The following is a 20,965-nucleotide window of genomic DNA, read 5'->3' on the forward strand; positions in this document are numbered from 1 at the left end:
TAAAGTGACTATGCATATATGATAAACAGAGAGTAGCAGCAGCGTAAAAGAGGGGTTGGGGGGGGGGGGGCACAATGCAAATAGTCCGGGTAGCCATTTGATTACCTGTTCAGGAGTCTTATGGCTTGGGGGTAAAAACTGTTGAGAAGCCTTTTTGTCCTAGACTTGGCACTCCGGTACCGCTTAATTGGTTAGGAGACCGTAAAACGGCGGCCATCTCCTCCGGCTGGCCATTTTGTGGCCCTATTGCTGTGCTTTCCATATTATGACGTGTAGTTTTAGTCTGAAACCATTACAGCTCTAATCATTAGGCAAAGGAGACATTTAAAGGTGTGTTTGTGTGGTAGGAAGTTGTAATGAAAGCTACTGACTCAGCACATCCCATGTCCTAGTGGTGATGGATGTTACATTTCCTGGTGCTTCTCCTGGCTGTCTGTTACTGGCCATCAGAGCTGGGTTCAAATACTATTTGAAGTCTTTCAAATACTTTAAGCATTTTCAGGGTTTCTACTTTGGAACTATTCCATTGTGCTTGATCAAGCCCAGCTAAAGTATTTACAATTATTTCAAATACTACCTAAATTATTTCAAATACTACCTAAATTATTTCAAATACTACCTAAACTCAGGTTTGCTGGCCATGTACTTGGACATGGAACCCCTTTGTTCTGTTGGCTACTGTAACCAGGAAGTGGTTCCTCTCTGGTTGGACTGGTAGTGTATAAACAGGCTGGCTTTTGTTTTCATTGTCTCATAGCCAGGGGGAGAGCACATGATTGGTTGGGGGGGCAGACAAAGAGAAGCTGAGAGCCAGGGAGAGAGAGTGGAGAAGAATAGAGGCATGGTGAAGTCAGTTTGTTGGAATGTTTCAGAACAGGATGAGGCTGACGCAACCCAGATGACTACAGTGAGGAGGGAATCCTTGGCACAGAGAGGGCTGGGGAACCCCGTTCAACCCCTCCAGTCCTCCCTCCCTCTTTCCCTACCTCGCTCCCTTCCAGTAAGCAAGCCTCTCTTCCCAGCTCAGACCAGCAGAACTAGAAACTGCAGCCAGCCTGTCTGCCATAAAAACAATTGTTTGCCGCCCCACTTGTCTAACAGGGAAAAGGGCTTATGTCAGACTGGCAGAGCAGGGAAGACTTTTCTGGATTTTTGGACACAGTACACAGTCCTCAAAGGGTTTCCCATGTTCAGCTCAGAGCTCCTACAGGAACCAGAGCCTCTATATGCATGTTGCTGAAATACTTTAAATACATTCTCGTTAAAGAATGAATCATCGTTGCAATGCAGATTACTGTGTGTGCGGATGAGGCAACAATGATGATGATGAGATAATTGGTTAAGAACTAAGAAGGAATAGAAAGCTGTATTTTTTTATTTTTTTTTATTTCACCTTTATTTAACCAGGTAGGCTAGTTGAGAACAAGTTCTCATTTGCAACTGTGACATGGCCAAGATAAAGCATAGCAGTGTGAACAGACAACACAGAGTTACACATGGAGTAAACAATAAACAAGTCAATAACATGGTAGAAAAAAAAGAGAATCTATATACAATGTGTGCAAAAGGCATGAGGTAGGCAATAAATCGAATAATTACAATTTAGCAGATTAACACTGGAGTGATAAATCATCAGATGATCATGTGCAAGAAGAGATACTGGTGTGCAAAAGAGCAGAAAAGTAAATAAATAAAAGCAGTATGGGGGGTGAGGTAGGTAAATTGGGTGGGTAGTTTACAGATGGACTATGTACAGCTGCAGCGATCGGTTAGCTGCTCGGATAGCAGATTTTTAAAGTTGTTGAGGGAGATAAAAGTCTCCAACTTCAGAGATTTTTGCAATTCGTTCCAGTCGCAGGCAGCAGAGAACTGGAAGGAAAGGCGTCCAAATGAGGTTTTGGCTTTAGGGATGATCAGTGAGATACACCTGCTGGAGCGCGTGTTGCGGGTGGGTGTAGCCATCGTGACCAGTGAACTGAGATAAGGCGGCACTTTACCTAGCATAGCCTTGTAGATGACCTGGAGCCAGTGGGTCTGACGACGAACATGTAGCGAGGGCCAGCCGACTAGGGCATACAGGTCGCAGTGGTGGGTCGTATAAGGTGCTTTAGTAACAAAACGAATGGCACTGTGATAAACTGCATCCAGTTTGCTGAGTAGAGTATTGGAAGCTATTTTGTAGATGACATCGCCGAAGTCGAGGATCGGTAGGATAGTCAGTTTTACTAGGGTAAGTTTGGCGGCGTGAGTGAAGGAGGCTTTGTTGCGGAATAGAAAGCCGATTCTTGATTTGATTTTGGATTGGAGATGTTTATATGAGTCTGGAAGGAGAGTTTGCAGTCTAGCCAGACACCTAGGTACTTATAGATGTCCACATATTCTAGGTCGGAACCGTCCAGGGTGGTGATGCTAGTCGGGCGTGCGGGTGCAGGCAGCGAACGGTTGAAAAGCATGCATTTGGTTTTACTAGCGTTTAAGAGCAGTTGGAGGCCACGGAAGGAGTGTTGTATGGCATTGAAGCTCGTTTGGAGGTTAGATAGCACAGTGTCCAAGGAAGGGCCGGAAGTATATAGAATGGTGTCGTCTGCGTAGAGGTGGATCAGGGAATCGCCCGCAGCAAGAGCAACATCATTGATGTATACAGAGAAAAGAGTCGGCCCGAGAATTGAACCCTGTGGTACCCCCATAGAGACTGCCAGAGGACCGGACAACATGCCCTCCGATTTGACACACTGAACTCTGTCTGCAAAGTAGTTGGTGAACCAGGCAAGGCAGTCATTAGAAAAACCGAGGCTACTGAGTCTGCCGATAAGAATATGGTGATTGACAGAGTCGAAAGCCTTGGCCAGGTCGATGAAGACGGCTGCACAGTAATGTCTTTTATCGATGGCGGTTATGATATCGTTTAGTACCTTGAGCGTGGCTGAGGTGCACCCATGACCGGCTCGGAAACCGGATTGCACAGCGGAGAAGGTACGGTGGGATTCGAGATGGTCAGTGATCTGTTTGTTGACTTGGCTTTCGAAGACCTTAGATAGGCAGGGCAGGATGGATATAGGTCTGTAACAGTTTGGGTCCAGGGTGTCTCCCCCTTTGAAGAGGGGGATGACCGCGGCAGCTTTCCAATCCTTGGGGATCTCAGATGATACGAAGGAGAGGTTGAACAGGCTGGTGATAGGGGGTGCGACAATGGCGGCGGACAGTTTCAGAAATAGGGGGTCCAGATTGTCAAGCCCAGCTGATTTGTATGGGTCCAGGTTTTCCAGCTCTTTCAGAACATCTGCTATCTGGATTTGGGTAAAGGAGAAGCTGGGGAGGCTTGGGCGAGTAGCAGCGGGGGGGGCGGGGCTGTTGGCCAAGGTTGGAGTCGCCAGGAGGAAGGCATGGCCAGCCATTGAGAAATGCTTGTTGAAGTCTTCGATTATCACGGATTTATCGGTGGTGACCGTGTTACCGAGCCTCAGTGCAGTGGGCAGCTGGGAGGAGGTGCTCTTGTTCTCCATGGACTTTACAGTATCCCAGAACTTTTTGGAGTTAGAGCTACAGGATGCAAATTTCTGCTTGAAAAAGCTGGCCTTTGCTTTCCTGACTGACTGCGTGTATTGGTTCCTGACTTCCCTGAACAGTTGCATATCGCGGGGGCTCTTCGATGCTATTGCAGTTCGCCACAGGATGTTTTTGTGCTGGTCGAGGGCAGTCAGGTCTGGAGTGAACCAAGGGCTATATCTGTTCTTGGTTCTGCATTTTTTGAACGGAGCATGCTTGTCTAATATGGTGAGGAAGTAACATTTAAAGAATGACCAGGCATCCTCAACTGACGGGATGAGGTCAATATCCTTCCAGGGTACCCGGGCCAGGTCGATTAGAAAGGCCTGCTCGCAGAAGTGTTTTAGGGAGCGTTTGACAGTGATGAGGGGTGGTCGTTTGACCGCGGACCCGTGGCGGATACAGGCAATGAGGCAGTGATCGCTGAGATCTTGATTGAAGACAGCAGAGGTGTATTTGGAGGGCAGGTTGGTCAGGATAATGTCTATTAGGGTGCCCATGTTTACGGATTTAGGGTTGTACCTGGTAGGTTCCTTGATGATTTGTGTGAGATTGAGGGCATCAAGCTTGGATTGTAGGACTGCCGGGGTGTTAAGCATATCCCAGTTTAGGTCACCTAACAGAACAAACTCTGAAGCTAGATGGGGAGCGATCAATTCACAGATGGTGTCCAGGGCACAGCTGGGAGCTGAGGGGGGTCGGTAGCAGGCGGCAACAGTGAGAGACTTATTTCTGGAGAGATTAATTTTTAAAATTAGAAGTTCGAACTGTTTGGGCATAGACCTGGAAAGTATGACAGAACTTTGCAGGCTATCTCTGCAGTAGATTGCAACTCCTCCCCCTTTGGCAGTTCTATCTTGACGGTAGGGCTATGACTGAAATGCATTCACTAGTTGATATTTATAGGGCAGTTTTACAATGACCATTATCTTCCTGCTTCATCTTACTCTCCCACTTCCTGCTTCATCTTGCCCTTACTCTCCCACTTCCTGCTTCATCTTGCCCTTACTCTCCCACTTCCTGCTTCATCTTGGCCTTACTCTCCTGCTTCATCTTACTCTCCCACTTCCTGCTTCATCTTCCCCTTACTCTCCCACTTCCTGCTTCATCCTGCCCTTACTCTCCTGCTTCATCTTACTCTCCCACTTCCTGCTTCATCTTGCCCTTACTCTCCCACTTCCTGCTTAGATAACATGATCAGTGGAAACAGAGTGTTCTTCAAAGCACAATAACCCCTCTTTGTACTGCTACATTATTCATGTACTGTACCGTGTCAATAAAAAGCAATTTCATTCAATTATATTTTAACCTGAAATCATCAGACTATTTTTCTTTTTCTATTGGTTAATCAGCAAGTTGGTAGGAATAATTCAAAAGCTCCTGATTTTAACTCTGTGTAATTCTAGTGGTCCTGAAATACATGTAATTTCCCGGCGTGCGGGTGTGTGTCTTGCTTGGGTATGTTTTTGGAAGGGCTCTCCTCTGGGCGAGTCACGTCATGGTTCCTCTACTTTTCAGCCCTCTGAGTGGGGTCACGTTTTGATGGCCATGTAAAACCTCCAATGCCTAGTCATACTGTAGTTTGTTTCCAAACATGTCCATCGTGCTTTTATATTTCAGGATTTCAATTATGGCTTTAGAGTAAGACTGGAAATTGCAGCTATTGAGAATTTTCTGTGTTATCAAATATGAATGTTTTGCCCTGATCTCAGTAGGGTTATATAGACCAGTCTTACAGGAGCTCCAAGCTTGACAGGGGAGTGTATTGCTATAGCATGTTCAACACTTCATTATATAATAATATATATACACACACACACACACACAATTTAGCAGGCGCTTTTATCCAAAGTGACTTAGTCATGCATTCATACATTTTACGTACGGGTGGTCCCGGGAATTGAACCCACTATCCTGTAAGGCCCATGTTTTACCAACCGAGCTACACAGAACATCACATTACCTGAGCGTTATGCTGACCAGTATTGATGGACACGTGGTGCTGTAAAGAGGTTCTCATCACTGTGGTGGGTGTTGTGCTGCCTGTCCCTCACTCCTCTTCACCACGACTCCCCCTCCCTCCACGCCTCCCCCTCCCTCCACGACTCCTCCCTCCCCCTCCCTCCACGCCTCCCTCCACGCCTCCTCCCTCTCCCTCCACGCCTCCTCCGCCTCCCCCTCCCTCCACGACCCCCCCCCCACACACAGATCTGATAATGGTGAGAGCTGAAGAATAACATTTATTTGAAATCATCAGAGTTGTTACAACACACTAATCATTTAGTTCAGAAACACTGCCATGAGAAGCCTTCCTTTATTTCATATGTAATCATACATTTAAACTCAACTGCTCCAGGATTAAGTGGAATTGTTTACACATGTCATAAGCTTTTCAAAGCCTGTTCTAAATTAATCTGTTAATCATTAACATGTCTTTGCGCTGTCCCCCCTCCCTCTTTCGCTGTCCCCCCTCCCTCTCTCGCTGTTCCTCCTCTGTTGCTGTTCCTCCTCTCTCCTCTCTTCATCCATCTCCCCCTTCCATTCCTCCACGGATGGCGTGATGGTGGTGTGACACTGACAGAGCTTCCGGCTGAAGAAGGTAAATATTGATATTTCCAGTGAGATTCTAGTGCCCCCTCCTTTACAAGCTGATGATTAGCCCTTTAGCCTAGGATCGTGTGTGTGTGTGTGTGTGTGTGTGTGTGTGTGTGTGTGTGTGTGTGTGTGTGTGTGTGTGTGTGTGTGTGTGTGTGTGTGTGTGTGTGTGTGTGTGTGTGTGTGTGTGTGTGTGTGTGTGTGTGTGTGTGTGTGTGTGTGTGTGTGTGTGTGTGTGTGTGTGTGTGTGTGTGTGTGTGTGTGTGTGTGTGTGTGTGTGTGTGTGTGTGTGTGTGTGTGTATCCTCGGAGTACACACTGACTTGCAGCACCACCCATATAGATTATAGATACACTGTCAATAGAAGAGGGATTATTGACTGGCAGAACAGAAGTATAGACCTATAGAAGTCCCATATTATCAACGAATGGGTAGTGCTGTTTTACTGTGGTTCCAATTCTCATGATGTACTTGCAGGCCTTGACTAAGAGTTTTTATAGGTACAGTATGTGTGACAGGATGATGTATAGCCGGACCGTCTTATGACTTGACTATATGTACAGGGCCTTCAGAAAGTAGTCACACCTCTTGACTTTCTCCACATTTTTGTTGTTACAGCCAGAATGTTAAATGTATTACATTTAGATTTTGTCACTCTCCTACACACAATACCCCATAATGTCAAAGTGAAATAATGTTTTTCGACATTTTTTTAAACAAATTAATAAAAAATGAAAAGCTGAAATTTCTTGAGTCTAAGTATGTTTGTTTGTTATGGCAAGCCTAAATAAGTTCAGGAGTAAGAATTTGCTTAAGTCACGTAAGTTGCAATAATTTTACAATAATAGTGTTAAACATGATTTTTGAACGACTTCCTCATCTCTGTACCCCACACATACAATTATCCGTAAGGTTCCCCAGTCGAGCAGTGAATTTCAAAACACAAAGACCAGGGAGGTTTTCCAATGCCTTACAAAGAAGGGCACCTATTGGTAGATGGGAAATAACTTTTTATTTTATTAACATTGAATATCCCTTTTAGCATGGTGAAGTTATTAATTGCACTTTGGATGGTGTATCAATACACCCAGTCACTACAAAGATACAGGTGTCCTTCCTATCTCAGTTACCGGTTTAGAAGGAAACCTCTCAGGGATTTCACCATGAGGCCAACTGAGGATGGATCTACAAGATTGTAGTTAGTCCACAATACTAACCTAATTGACAGAGTGAAAAGAAGGAAGCCTGTACAGAATACAAATATTCCAAAACATGTATCCTGTTTGCAACAAGGCACTCAAGTAAAACTGAAATTAACATGTCTGATTACAAAGCATTATATTTGGGGCAAACGCATCACTGAGTACCACTCTTCATATTTTCAAGCATGGTGGTGGCTGCATCATGTCATGGGGACGCTTGTCATCGGCAAGGACTAGGGCGTTTTTAGGATAAAAATAAACTGAATAGAGCCAAGCAGAGGCAAAATTCAAGAGGAAAACCTGACATTCACCTTTCAGTAGGACAATAAGCTAAAACACAAGGCCAAATAAACACTGGAGTTGCTTAACAAGACAACATTGTATGTTCCTGAGTGGCCTAGTTACAGTTTTGACTTAAATCTTATTGAAAATCTATGGCAAGCCTTAAATGGCTGTCTAGCAATGATCAACAACACACTTGACAGAGCTTGAAGAATTCAGGTCTGCAAAACTCTTAGCGACGTACCCAGAAAGACTCACAGCTGTAATCGCTACCAAAGGTGATTCTAACGTGTATTGACTCAAGGGTGTAAATACTTATGTAAGTTAGATATTTATGTATTCATTTTTAAATAAATTTGGCAACATATTTCTGAACCATGTTTTCACTTTTGTCATTATGGGGTATTGTGTGTAGTTGGATGAGAACCTAAATTGAATCCATTTTTAAATTCGGGCTGTAGCACCACAAAATATGGAATATGTCAAGGGGTATGAATACTTTCTGAAGTGTTTGTGTGTGTTTTAGGCAAGTCACTATGGGAGCTGGTGGTGGAGCAGTTTGAAGACCTCCTGGTCAGAATCCTGTTGTTAGCTGCCTGCGTCTCCTTTGTAAGTAACTATTGAACCCAATACCCTGCTGCTCATCACATTCTCCTTTGTAAGTAACTATTGAACCCAATACCCTGCTGCTCATCACATTCTCCTTTTGTAAGTAACTATTGAACCCAATACCCTGCTGCTCATCACATTCTCCTTTGTAAGTAACTATTGAACCCAATACCCTGCTGCTCATCACATTCTCCTTTGTAAGTAACTATTGAACCCAATACCCTGCTGCTCATCACGTTCTCCTTTGTAAGTAACTATTGAACCCAATACCCTGCTGCTCATCACATTCTCCTTTGTAAGTAACTATTGAACCCAATACCCTGCTGCTCATCACATTCTCCTTTGTAAGTAACTATTGAACCCAATACCCTGCTGCTCATCACATTCTCCTTTGTAAGTAACTATTGAACCCAATACCCTGCTGCTCATCACATTCTCCTTTGTAAGTAACTATTGAACCCAATACCCTGCTGCTCATCACATTCTCCTTTGTAAGTAACTATTGAACCCAATACCCCTGCTGCTCATCACATTCTCCTTTGTAAGTAACTATTGAACCCAATACCCTGCTGCTCATCACATTCTCCTTTGTTCATTTCTCTCATTCATATGAGTCCTATGTTTTTGACTTTTTCTACATTGGCTTGAAAGTTTAACGTCTAGCTTTGCAGCTTAGCCCAATAGTGACAACCAGGCTACTCTGCCTTGACAGTGGGCAGAATGCGTCTGTAATACTCTGCCTTGACAGTAGACATGTGTTTATAATACCCTGCCTTGACAGTGGACATCATGTGTTTATAATACTCTGCCTTGACAGTGGACAGAATGTGTCTATAATACCCTGCCTTGACAGTGGGCAGAATGCGTCTGTAATACTCTGCCCTGACAGTGGACATCATGCGTCTGTAATACTCTGCCTTGACAGTGGACATCATGTGTCTGTCATACTCTGCCTTGACAGTGGACAGAATGCGTCTGTAATACTCTGCCTTGACAGTGGACATCATGTGTCTGTCATACTCTGCCTTGACAGTGGACAGAATGTGTCTGTAATACCCTGCCTTGACAGTGGACAGAATGCGTCTGTAATACTCTGCCTTGACAGTGGACATCATGTGTCTGTCATACTCTGCCTTGACAGTGGACATCATGCGTCTGTCATACTCTGCCTTGACAGTGGACATCATGCGTCTGTCATACTCTGCCTTGACAGTGGACAGAATGTGTCTGTAATACTCTGCCTTGACAGTGGACAGAATGTGTCTGTAATACTCTGCCTTGACAGTGGACAGAATGTGTCTGTAATACCCTGCCTTGACAGTGGACAGAATGCGTCTGTAATACTCTGCCTTGACAGTGGACAGAATGTGTCTGTAATACTCTGCCTTGACAGTGGACAGAATGTGTCTGTAATACCCTGCCTTGACAGTGGACAGAATGCGTCTGTAATACTCTGCCTTGACAGTGGACAGAATGTGTCTGTAATACCCTGCCTTGACAGTGGACAGAATGTGTCTGTAATACCCTGCCTTGACAGTGGACAGAATGCGTCTGTAATACTCTGCCCTGATAGTGGACAGAATGTGCCTGTAATACCCTGCCTTGACTGGACAGAATGTGTCTGTAATACCCTGCCTTGACAGTGGACAGAATGTGTCTGTAATACTCTGCCTTGACAGTGGACAGAATGTGTCTGTAATACTCTGCCTTGACAGTGGACAGAATGTGTCTGTAATACTCTGCCTTGACAGTGGACAGAATGTGTCTGTAATACTCTGCCTTGACAGTGGACAGAATGTGTCTGTAATACTCTGCCTTGACAGTGGACAGAATGTGTCTGTAATACTCTGCCTTGACAGTGGACAGAATGTGTCTGTAATACTCTGCCTTGACAGTGGACAGAATGTGTCTGTAATACTCTGCCTTGACAGTGGACAGAATGTGTCTGTAATACTCTGCCTTGACAGTGGACAGAATGTGCCTGTAATACTCTGCCTTGACAGTGGACAGAATGTGTCTGTAATACTCTGCCTTGACAGTGGACAGAATGTGTCTGTAATACCCTGCCTTGACAGTGGACAGAATGTGTCTGTAATACTCTGCCTTGACAGTGGACAGAATGTGTCTGTAATACTCTGCCTTGACAGTGGACAGAATGTGCCTGTAATACTCTGCCTTGACAGTGGACAGAATGTGTCTGTAATACTCTGCCTTGACAGTGGACAGAATGTGTCTGTAATACTCTGCCTTGACAGTGGACAGAATGTGTCTGTAATACTCTGCCTTGACAGTGGACAGAATGTGTCTGTAATACCCTGCCTTGACAGTGGACAGAATGTGTCTGTAATACTCTGCCTTGACAGTGGACAGAATGTGTCTGTAATACTCTGCCTTGACAGTGGACAGAATGTGTCTGTAATACCCTGCCTTGACAGTGGACAGAATGTGTCTGTAATACCCTGCCTTGACAGTGGACAGAATGTGCCTGTAATACCCTGCCTTGACAGTGGACAGAATGTGTCTGTAATACCCTGCTTTGACAGTGGACAGAATGTGTCTGTAATACCCTGCCTTGACAGTGGACAGAATGTGTCTGTAATACTCTGCCTTGACAGTGGACAGCATGTGTCTGTAATACTCTGCCCTGACAGTGGACAGAATGTGCCTGTAATACCCTGCCTTGACAGTGGACAGAATGTGTCTGTAATACTCTGCCTTGACAGTGGACAGAATGTGTCTATAATACCCTGCCTTGACAGTGGACAGAATGTGTCTGTAATACCCTGCCTTGACAGTGGACAGAATGTGTCTGTAATACCCTGCCTTGACTGGACAGAATGTGTCTGTAATACCCTGCCTTGACAGTGGACAGAATGTGCCTGTAATACCCTGCCTTGACAGTGGACATAATGTGTCTGTAATACTCTGCCTTGACAGTGGACAGAATGTGTCTGTAATACTCTGCCCTGACAGTGGACAGAATGTGTCTGTAATACCCTGCCTTGACAGTGGACAGAATGTGTCTGTAATACTCTGCCTTGACAGTGGACAGAATGTGTCTGTAATACTCTGCCTTGACAGTGGACAGAATGTGTCTGTAATACTCTGCCTTGACAGTGGACAGAATGTGTCTGTAATACTCTGCCCTGACAGTGGACAGAATGTGTCTGTAATACTCTGTCTGCAGGCATTGCTTTGCATACCACCTCCGTATTTCCAATAATACTGGCCTGCCGACGGCGGAAGGTTCAGACCTGTGACTCCCTAGATTTTCCCCTTAAAAGCATGTCTCTTTACTTCAGTATTTCCAATACTCTGACGCACACAATTCCTTAAATAGTGACCATGTTTTTGGGCCAGGTGGTAGGGTGGAGCATGTGGCACGGCCAGGGGAACCCTGACTGTATAATGATTTTATTTCCATCTATTACAGTCCCCAGAGCCACGGGATGGAATTACAGGGCTATTCTGGGCAGCGGAAAATAAGTATTAAAATGTATATGATACAAATATATCTACACTAATTGCCTTTTGTGTTGATCCTGGTGTTTCTAAGTGGGAGGCTGTTTGTTTTTCCTAATGTAAACTGGGCTGCCCTTTTAATTGTAATTTAAATGTGTTAACACTGTAACAAGACCCTGTTTTTGTTCCACTGATTTACAGCTCCCACAGCTTTACTATACACCAAGCAGAGTGAGCTACCTAGGCTGGTTAAACCTCCCGCACATCCTTTACTATACACCAAGCAGACTGAGCTACCTAGGCTGGTTTTACCTCCCGCACATCCTTTACTATACACCAAGCAGAGTGAGCTACCTAGGCTGGTTTAACCTCCCGCTCATCCTTTACTATACACCAAGCAGACTGAGCTACCTAGGCTGGTTTAACCTCCCGCACATCCTTTACTATACACCAAGCAGACTGAGCTACCTAGGCTGGTTTAACCTCCCGCATATCCTTTGACACTTGATGCTGATGTAGGCACTGCATCTCAGTGCTTGAGGCGTCACTACAGACATGATTGTGAGTCCCATAGGGCGGCGCACAATTGGCCCAGCGTCGTCCGGGTTTGGCCTGTGTAGGAAGTCATTGTAAATAAGAATGTGTTCTTAATTGACTTGCCTTGTTAAACAAAAGTTAAATAAAAAAGTGACATCAAATGGATTTAGTTAGTTAAATTAACACTTTTATTTTTATTTTATTACAACAATTCAGTTTTAGTGACTGACGTTGGTGCTTTAATGAATTACAGCAACATGTGCTCAGCCTACTGGTGCTGGAAGAGGTGGCGAAAGTGACCTACAGAAGTATCCGAAAAAAAGGCTATCCTAACCTATAAGGGCCAAACCTCAATGGGGGAATTACTAATTTGTGTGCCTATTTGAATAATATGTAAATGAAGACGTTGAGCTGCTCTGACTGCATGACATGAGAATAGAGCCTTGTAACCAGGCAACAAGAGAGGAACACAGAACAAAGCTGTTGTTTTTAAAGCGGTCTCCGATATAATCATTACACATGACTATTTATGGATGGAAGTCGTAGAGGAGAAGGAATGCTCAAGTTTACCACTACAGCCTCAATAACTGTTACTGATCACAATGCTTACTGTAATTTATCATATTGTAGACAACTTTTTTTTACTATTTAATTTGATCATCTTTTTACTAAGATTTGTTGTGTAGTTGAGACAACTTGATCACTCCCATCCATCTATGAGAATAGGGGTTATTCGACCGGGCTATGCCAAGTCAGGCTGACCCATGACACCAACCGATGACAACTGGCAACATCGATCAGCTGAAACAATGAATACACTTCCTAATTATGAAATAAACACTTCCTCCATTTTAATCTGAGGAAGGAGGGAAGGTTGGCTTCCTTTATTTCGTTTTCCACGGCATTATGTGAGAGGGGGAGTGTAGGTCAATGTTTTGGTTGGTGCAGGAAGGGAGTGAAAAAGTCAAGTTGCCATTGAATTGGGCCCTGATGCTTTGCTTGTTGTCGTGCATGTCTTTGTAAACATTATTTTAATACGTCTTTTTTAATTTTTTCCTTCCATTTGTTAAAGCTGTGTTTTGGTTTTAACGTGATGTTGGAACTGTGTGGCCATTCAGTCCCAATAAGCCATCTGTCTGGAAGTGAAGCGTAACTCCTGTCTTCTGAAACTAAAAACACTTCTCGTCATCCTCCTCTCAAGGGTCTCCAACCTTTTCCTAGCATGAGAGCAACTTTTTTTTATTTTTAAATGTCATGAGCTACTCTTTTTATAGCTTTCAAAAAGGCACATTCTCTTCTCTGCAACTCTTCCCCAGGTCCTTAGTGTACTACTATCTCTTGTACACTATGTATTCTGTCAATATGCCTGGTAAAATCATGTTTAATAAAAACTCTGAGGGGGGGGCCCTACAAAATAAATGTGGTTTCCCAAATTCTGTTTGAGATTTTCCTGGTTTTCAAATTTTTTTTTGGGGGGGGGGTTCACTCTCAATTACAATTGCTCATAGAGAAACAGCGAAATTGGATGTTCTGAGTCGATGTCAATGTTTAAATCGTATCAGAAAACCCTTTTTTTTGGGGGGGGGGTCTGGAAGATAACTTTTTAAAAATATATATATTTTTGTGTAATTCCCCTTTTTTTTGAGCCTCTAATGTGCCAGTCTAGCGATTGTGCTGTACTTCTATTGCTCATTTAATGGCAAAGTCAGCAAATAATAGATATACTTACTCAGGATATACTTCTGCCAGGTAAGCCTACTTTGCAATAAACATTTAATTGATATGCTTTTGAAGAAAGTATTTCTGTCAACCCACAAGATGTTTTTTACATCAACTGGCTACTAGTGATGTGCATTATTGTCTGTGAGCTGGACCGTTTGGCGCCGTTCACCTAAAAGAGACGTTCATTTGGCTCCCAAATTGCTCTTCGTTCAGTAATGCCTTAGAAATTGACGTAAAATCATGACAATATTATACATCTCTCATTTTTTAATCCTAAAACATTGTTTACCATTATGTCAGATCGTGAAATGTGAGTTCAAATACATTTTTACCTGATCAAATGATTAGATGACCTGCAATTTTTTTTTTAAATGAAGACCAAATGTAATACACTGAAAAAAAATTAGCGTGGACCAGAATGAGGCCCCCTCACTATACATAGTTCCTGCTCTGTGGTATTGCCATCTTCATAGTTTAAAAAAATAAAAACTGTGTCTGGAGCTCAACAAGCTATAGTAAAAGTATGCAAATCAGGTTGACTAGATAATAGCTGGGAGCTTGCGGTGTCTGATACCTGTGAGATTTATTTTATGACGGTTTGCAGTGGAACACGTGAAAATTCCATGTACTTTCAGAATTGTTTGGCGAGCTACTCATAGGTGATCTGGTAGCTACTCATAGGTGATCTGGTAGCTACTCATAGGTGGTCTGCGAGCTACTGGTAGCTCGCGATCGACCTGTTGGTAATCCCTGCTCTAACTCCCGTCTGCTAAAACTAAGAACACTCGCTAATTGTCAGAAATACCACGGAAGTGTGTGTCAGTCACAAGTACAGAGTAGCCAGCCAGGTGCCGGAAGCACCCATGGGTTAGAATGTCTTGCCGAAGGAGCTCGATTTTAGTGGCCTCCGGTACATTGTAACGCCTTCACATCATCTGAAATATACAGCAAAATTATTGAATATTTTATCAAGTTTACCTCTGAAATTTTTGTTGTGGTATTGTGCAGAAAGATATGACTTTGCAACTAAAATGACTGAGCATGTATGAATTAAGTGTATTGTTTTGGATATGGCGGGGCCTAAGGGTGGGCAATTCCAGTACTCAAGGGACTGATTTGTGTCACAGTTCTGCCCCAGCTAACACATCTTTGGTTTAGAATGCAATTTGATGAATCAGCTGTGTTTTTCTAGGCATGGAGAAAGTGTGACACCAATCAGGCCCTCGAGGACTGGAGTTGCCTACCCCTAGGCCTATGTGATCAGGACTATTTTTCAATAGCAACGCGACGTCGCAGAGTACACAAGTTCAGCTTCCCCAACTTTGGTCCCGCCCTGGTTTACTCTCCCTCGCCCATACTTCGCTTTCCTCAGTCGAAAATGAACTGGACCTCGTTTCATCACCCCCAACGTGCTAGATGGATTTCTGCTGAAAGTGGTAGACGCACTGCACACACACACAGACGGGCATTCTCGTTGCTTCTTCAGAAAGTTGCAGGAAATACGAAATAACTAACTACGTTTCCATTCACAGTTTTTATGAGCAAAAAGTCATACCGTATTAAAAAAATACATTCACAACAGCTGTGATGGAAACAGAACAATTTTATAAATGTTAACAGAATTTAATTCAGCAAAATGAATTATGTAAAAAATGGTGGTGGAAACACCTTTGTGCAAATATTGATTATAATAACCATCGTATCTAAGTAAACTTGGAGTCACACGATAATATGTTTTGTGGTCCTCCCACTACGACTTGGGAAAGCATGTAGTTTATTAGGCTAAAGATTAAATAAGTTATGAACACCACAGGGTGGTGAATGTGCACGGTGATGGACTTAATGCCCCTTTCCAATAAATATTGAGGGTCTTATTCTGGTGACATGATGATCGATACTTGACTGCCGTTTTGAGAAATAAAAGTATTCTCGCTCTTATTCATTAATAATCTCATGTAGACTAGTCTACCCTCACAGCCTACCCCCACAGCCTACCCCCACAGCCCACAGCCTACCCCCACAGCCAACCCCCACAGCCTACCTTCACAGTATCTGTGAGCTGTTGGCTGGAGTGCAGGTGTGACCAGAGGAGGCACATTTTGATATTTAACGGTTTTTGTGACAAAACTATTAGTAGAGTTGATAATGTGATGGAAACACATTGCCCTTTAGATTTTTATTCAGTCCTTGAAAACTTAAACGTAAAAAGTACATTTTGTGTGCACTACGTCATCACACAGATTTCTATCCGTAACAAGTCAGTTTGGTGGGAAAAAAATTCATAAAATTCTGTCGCCAATTGGATAGAAATCTACCTACTGATGCGTTCTGTTCATGTCTTATGATATACTCGAGCAAATTAAATGTTCAATACATTTAGGTGATTTAATAAATGTTTTAATATTGTTGAATTCTATTTTAATGTCTGGATTCGGTGAGGGCCCAAATGATCAAACTTTGACCAGAATGAGGCTCTCCATTACCTGTTGTTCCTGCAGTAATGATTCTTAATCAAATATTTTCATAATTTATTTGTAGATAATTGCCAAAAAAGCCTAGGTCTACTAGTAGTCTATGCAAACTAGGGAGCCAAATGAAGGGCTCTCACTGATGCGATTCGGTAGGCTACACTGACGAGGTGAGGTACTCACTTTAGCGTCACCGTCTGGCAAGCACCGACATCCTAGGGAAGGAAAACCTAGAAAATCCTTTGGTTTATTTGTCCCGACGCGATACCATCGTCATAACAACGTTGCTTGACTTTATGATTGATTGACTTTATTCAGTCACTTCAACACATTTTATAAACTTGCTGTTCAGTTGTCAATTAAAGCACAGTAAATGGCCTACTGTGGAATTTGACTGCAAACCAACCACAGCACACACACACATTGTATCGACCAAAATTGTGCCGACAGATGGCCATAACAAAGATGTTCCCTGTCATCGCTGGCTTTGTGACTGACGGGCGCCTATCCTATCAATAGATCGCTAGAATATTCATATCATTCATTCTAGTGGGAGAGAGCTCGATGGACTTGCGAATTGATACTTTTACGTGAAAAATAGTATTAAAAAAAAAAAATAATAATTTTTTTTTAAATATATTTTATTTTATATGAAGTGGAAGAAGTAGCCGGCTGAAAATTAGTCTGTAACCGGCCGATTAGCCGACAGACGGCGCTAATGGAAAACAGTGTCAACTGGCTAGCTAGGCTGAATGAAAGGACAGATCAGAACGAGTTTCTCTCCTTCAATATTCTCTACACAGAGCAGAGTGAAGTGAAGGGTAGATTTGCGGGACCCAAACGGTCGTGAATGATGAGCTATCGACCGAGGCTTGAGCCGCTGATCTGCTGTGCCCCGCTCCGATCCTCCTCACTGCTCAATACTCACTGTGGAGGAGAAAACACTGTTCTATTAACTCTGTATTATGTTGCCCCGCCCCCCCCCCTCCAGGTGCTAGCTCTGTTTGAGGAGGGGGAGGAGACCATCACAGCCTTCGTGGAACCTATCGTCATCCTGCTCATCCTCATCGCTAACGCTGTGATCGGAGTCTGGCAGGTGAGTGTCTCTCTCTTGTGTGTGTTCGTTCACCTGATCATGTGTCAGGAGATGGTGCTGACATGCAGGATATTATATGGTGTGTCACCTTAGGGTGAAGATATTATGTCACGAGTCATCTATACAGAACCATAACTTGTGTTCTGCTTTCGACCTTCATACGTGGCAGCAGGGCTTTTATTGATGGGTTGGATAGTAAAGCTGTATCTACTGAAACATGGAAACCATGGAGCCAAGGCCAAGCTTTTAAATTGCCCGGTGTATATACACGTGGCAATGTACATGGTGCTTCTAGAGGCGCCAGTAAAACAAGCCATTGATGATGTAAATGCTAGTTCTGTAGGTATTTCAGTCAGAGCGATCACTTACTGTCTTTGTTCATTTCACTCTGTAGACCTGCAGACAGAAACGGGTCAGTGTTAATTGAAAACCATGAACTGCAGCCTAATCAGAATTGGTCTCTGAATAGAGCACTTTGACCTTGGAGGGATGGGTAGAATGAGGTAGAGGGATGGGTAGAATGAGGTAGAGGGATGGGTAGAATGAGGTAGAGGGATGGGTAGAATGAGGTAGAGGGATGGGTAGAATGAGGTAGAGGAATGAGGAGAATGAGGAGGGATGGGTAGAATGAGGTAGAGGGATGGGTAGAATGAGGTAGAGGGATGGGTAGAATGAGGTAGAGGGATGGGTAGAATGAGGAGAATGAGGAGGGATGGGTAGAATGAGGAGAATGAGGAGGGATGGGTAGAATGAGGTAGAGGGATGGGTAGAATGAGGTAGAGGGATGGGTAGAATGAGGTAGAGGGATGGGTAGAATGAGGAGAATGAGGAGGGATGGGTAGAATGAGGTAGAGGGATGGGTAGAATGAGGTAGAGGGATGAGTAGAATGAGGTAGAGGGATGGGTAGAATGAGGTAGAGGAATGAGGAGAATGAGGTAGAGGGATGGGTAGAATGAGGAGAATGAGGAGGGATGGGTAGAATGAGGTAGAGGGATGGGTAGAATGAGGTAGAGGGATGGGTAGAATGAGGTAGAGGGATGGGTAGAATGAGGAGAATGAGGTAGAGGGATGGGTAGAATGAGGTAGAGGGATGGGTAGAATGAGGTAGAGGGATGAGTAGAATGAGGTAGAGGGATGGGTAGAATGAGGTAGAGGAATGAGGAGAATGAGGTAGAGGGATGGGTAGAATGAGGAGAATGAGGAGGGATGGGTAGAATGAGGAGAATGAGGAGGGATGGGTAGAATGAGGAGAATGAGGAGGGATGGGTAGAATGAGGAGAATGAGGAGGGATGGGTAGAATGAGGAGGGATGGGTAGAATGAGGAGAATGAGGAGGGATGGGTAGAATGAGGAGGTGGAGGGATAGATAGAGCAGATGTGATAAAATGGGGTTTGGAGGACACATTGACAGCTGAGTGAGCGAGCACTGGGTAAGGTCAGTCTATGGGTTGAATGTTCCGTTTATAGCCATTGCATTTCTAGTAGGTGTTCATTCCAAAGTGACAGAAATACACAAAACACATCAGCGTGGTACGAAATGGGGCTGCAATAAAGCTTGGACCTTTTGGCCTCTGTGTTGGTACTGAACCTGCCTCTGTGTGGTCCAGGAGAGGAACGCGGAGAACGCCATCGAGGCGCTGAAGGAGTACGAGCCAGAGATAGCCAAGGTGTACCGCATGAACCGCAAGGCTGTCCAGAGGGTCAAAGCCCGGGAAATAGTCCCTGGGGACGTTGTAGAGATTGCCGGTGAGTACAGGGTGAGGGACAGACAGTGTGAAAGTATTTTTCTTTGTTTCACCCTGCATTCTGGCCCATACCAAAAACACACACACACACACACACACACACACACACACACACACACACACAGTGCCTTCAGAAAGTGTTCACACAGTTTGTTGTATTACAGCCTGATTTTTAAATGGATTAAATGTTGTTGTTTTTTGTCACTGATCTACACACTATACTCCATAATGTCTTGAGTCAATAAAGTAACTGATCAACCCCTTTGTTATGACAAGCTTAAATAAGTTCAGGGGTAAAAAGTGGCTTTAAAATTCACAGAATAAAGTTGCGTGGACTCACTCTGTGTGCAGTAATATTGTTTACCATGATTTATGAACGGCTACCTCTACTATCTGTACCCCACACATACAATTATCTCTTATTACTTAGTAGAGCAGTGAATTTCAAAACACACACATATACAGTACCAGTCTAACGTTTGGACACACCTACTCATTCAAGGGTTTTTCTATATTTGAACTATTTTCTACATTGTAGAAGAGTAGTGACGTCATCAAAACTATAATAAAAAGTGTTAAACAAATGAAAATATATTTTAGGTTCTTCAAAGTAGCCACCTTTTGCCTTGAAGACAGCTTTGCACACTTTTAGCATGCTGACTGCAGGAATGTCCATCAGAGCTGTTGCCAGATCGTTTAATGTTAATTTCTAGACCGAGGCTATTTGGCTACTATCTACAGATACATTCTGAAGGAATCATTACTGCAAGAACAACAGGTAGTGGAGAGCCTCGTTCTGACGGCTGAGGAGTATTTCTGTCTGTTAATAAAGCCTTTTTTTGGGGGAAAACTATTTTTAATTGGCTGGGCCTGGCTCCCAAGTTTGTGGGCCTATACCCTCCCAGGCCCACCCATGGCTGCACCCCTGCCCAGTCTTGTGAAATCCATAGATTAGGGCCTAATGAATTTATTTCATTTGACTGATTTTCTTCATATGAACTGTAACTCAGTAAAATCTTTGAACTTGTTGCGTTTATGATATCGCACGTAAACTAAAACAGAGCCATTCTGGCAGTACTCGTAGGCACTGTGGATGGGGCTATATGATGATTTATTTCCTTGTTTCTATAATGTTGTTGCCTTCATGGTTTTTTTGGGGGTTGGGGTGTCTATTGATTAATGAGACGCAAATGTTATATTTATTTTAGTGCTGTAATTTGCCATTTACCTTGAAACATATTATAATTTGTTTATATTATTGTCTCAATGAGCCACTAGGCTATAAATAAGAGCTAAGTGCAATGGTCAGGACACTGACGTTAGCTTGACGTAGAAACGTCCGTCACTTGTTCGCATCCTGGTCGGTGAATTAAAGTGAGCAATAAGAAATCAATCTCTGACTTGAGTGCTCCAACTCCATTGTACCTTGAATTATTCCATTCGGAAGTTTTTCCTTGGTAAGTCGTTCATGTGATTTGTCAGTTGTTGTTGAGCACCCCTTTTTCTTTGTACGCTTTGGATGGTGTATCAATACACCTAGTAACTACAAAGATCTTTCCTAACTCAGTTGCCGGAGAGGAAGGAAACCGCTCAGGTATTTCACCATGAAGCCAATGGTAACTTTTTAAAACAGAGTTTAATGGCTGTGATGGGAGAACTGAGGATGGATCAACAACATTGTAGTTACTCCACATTACTAA

The 20,965-nt window shown here is 43.5% G+C and overlaps 1 protein-coding gene across 1 annotated transcript in view; it reads left to right on the top strand.

Moving 5' to 3' along the window:
• Positions 1-20,965, top strand: part of LOC139537859 (sarcoplasmic/endoplasmic reticulum calcium ATPase 1-like) — a 118,004-nt gene that overhangs the window by 15,031 nt on the left and 82,008 nt on the right. The window contains exons 2-5 of the mRNA XM_071339710.1: positions 6,128-6,145; positions 8,152-8,234; positions 17,415-17,519; positions 19,128-19,266. Coding sequence (XP_071195811.1) covers positions 6,128-6,145; positions 8,152-8,234; positions 17,415-17,519; positions 19,128-19,266 — 345 coding nt within the window. The remainder of the gene's footprint in view (positions 1-6,127; positions 6,146-8,151; positions 8,235-17,414; positions 17,520-19,127; positions 19,267-20,965) is intronic.

Source organism: Salvelinus alpinus, chromosome 13 (assembly GCF_045679555.1).
Source record: "Salvelinus alpinus chromosome 13, SLU_Salpinus.1, whole genome shotgun sequence".
Lineage (NCBI taxonomy): Eukaryota > Metazoa > Chordata > Actinopteri > Salmoniformes > Salmonidae > Salvelinus > Salvelinus alpinus.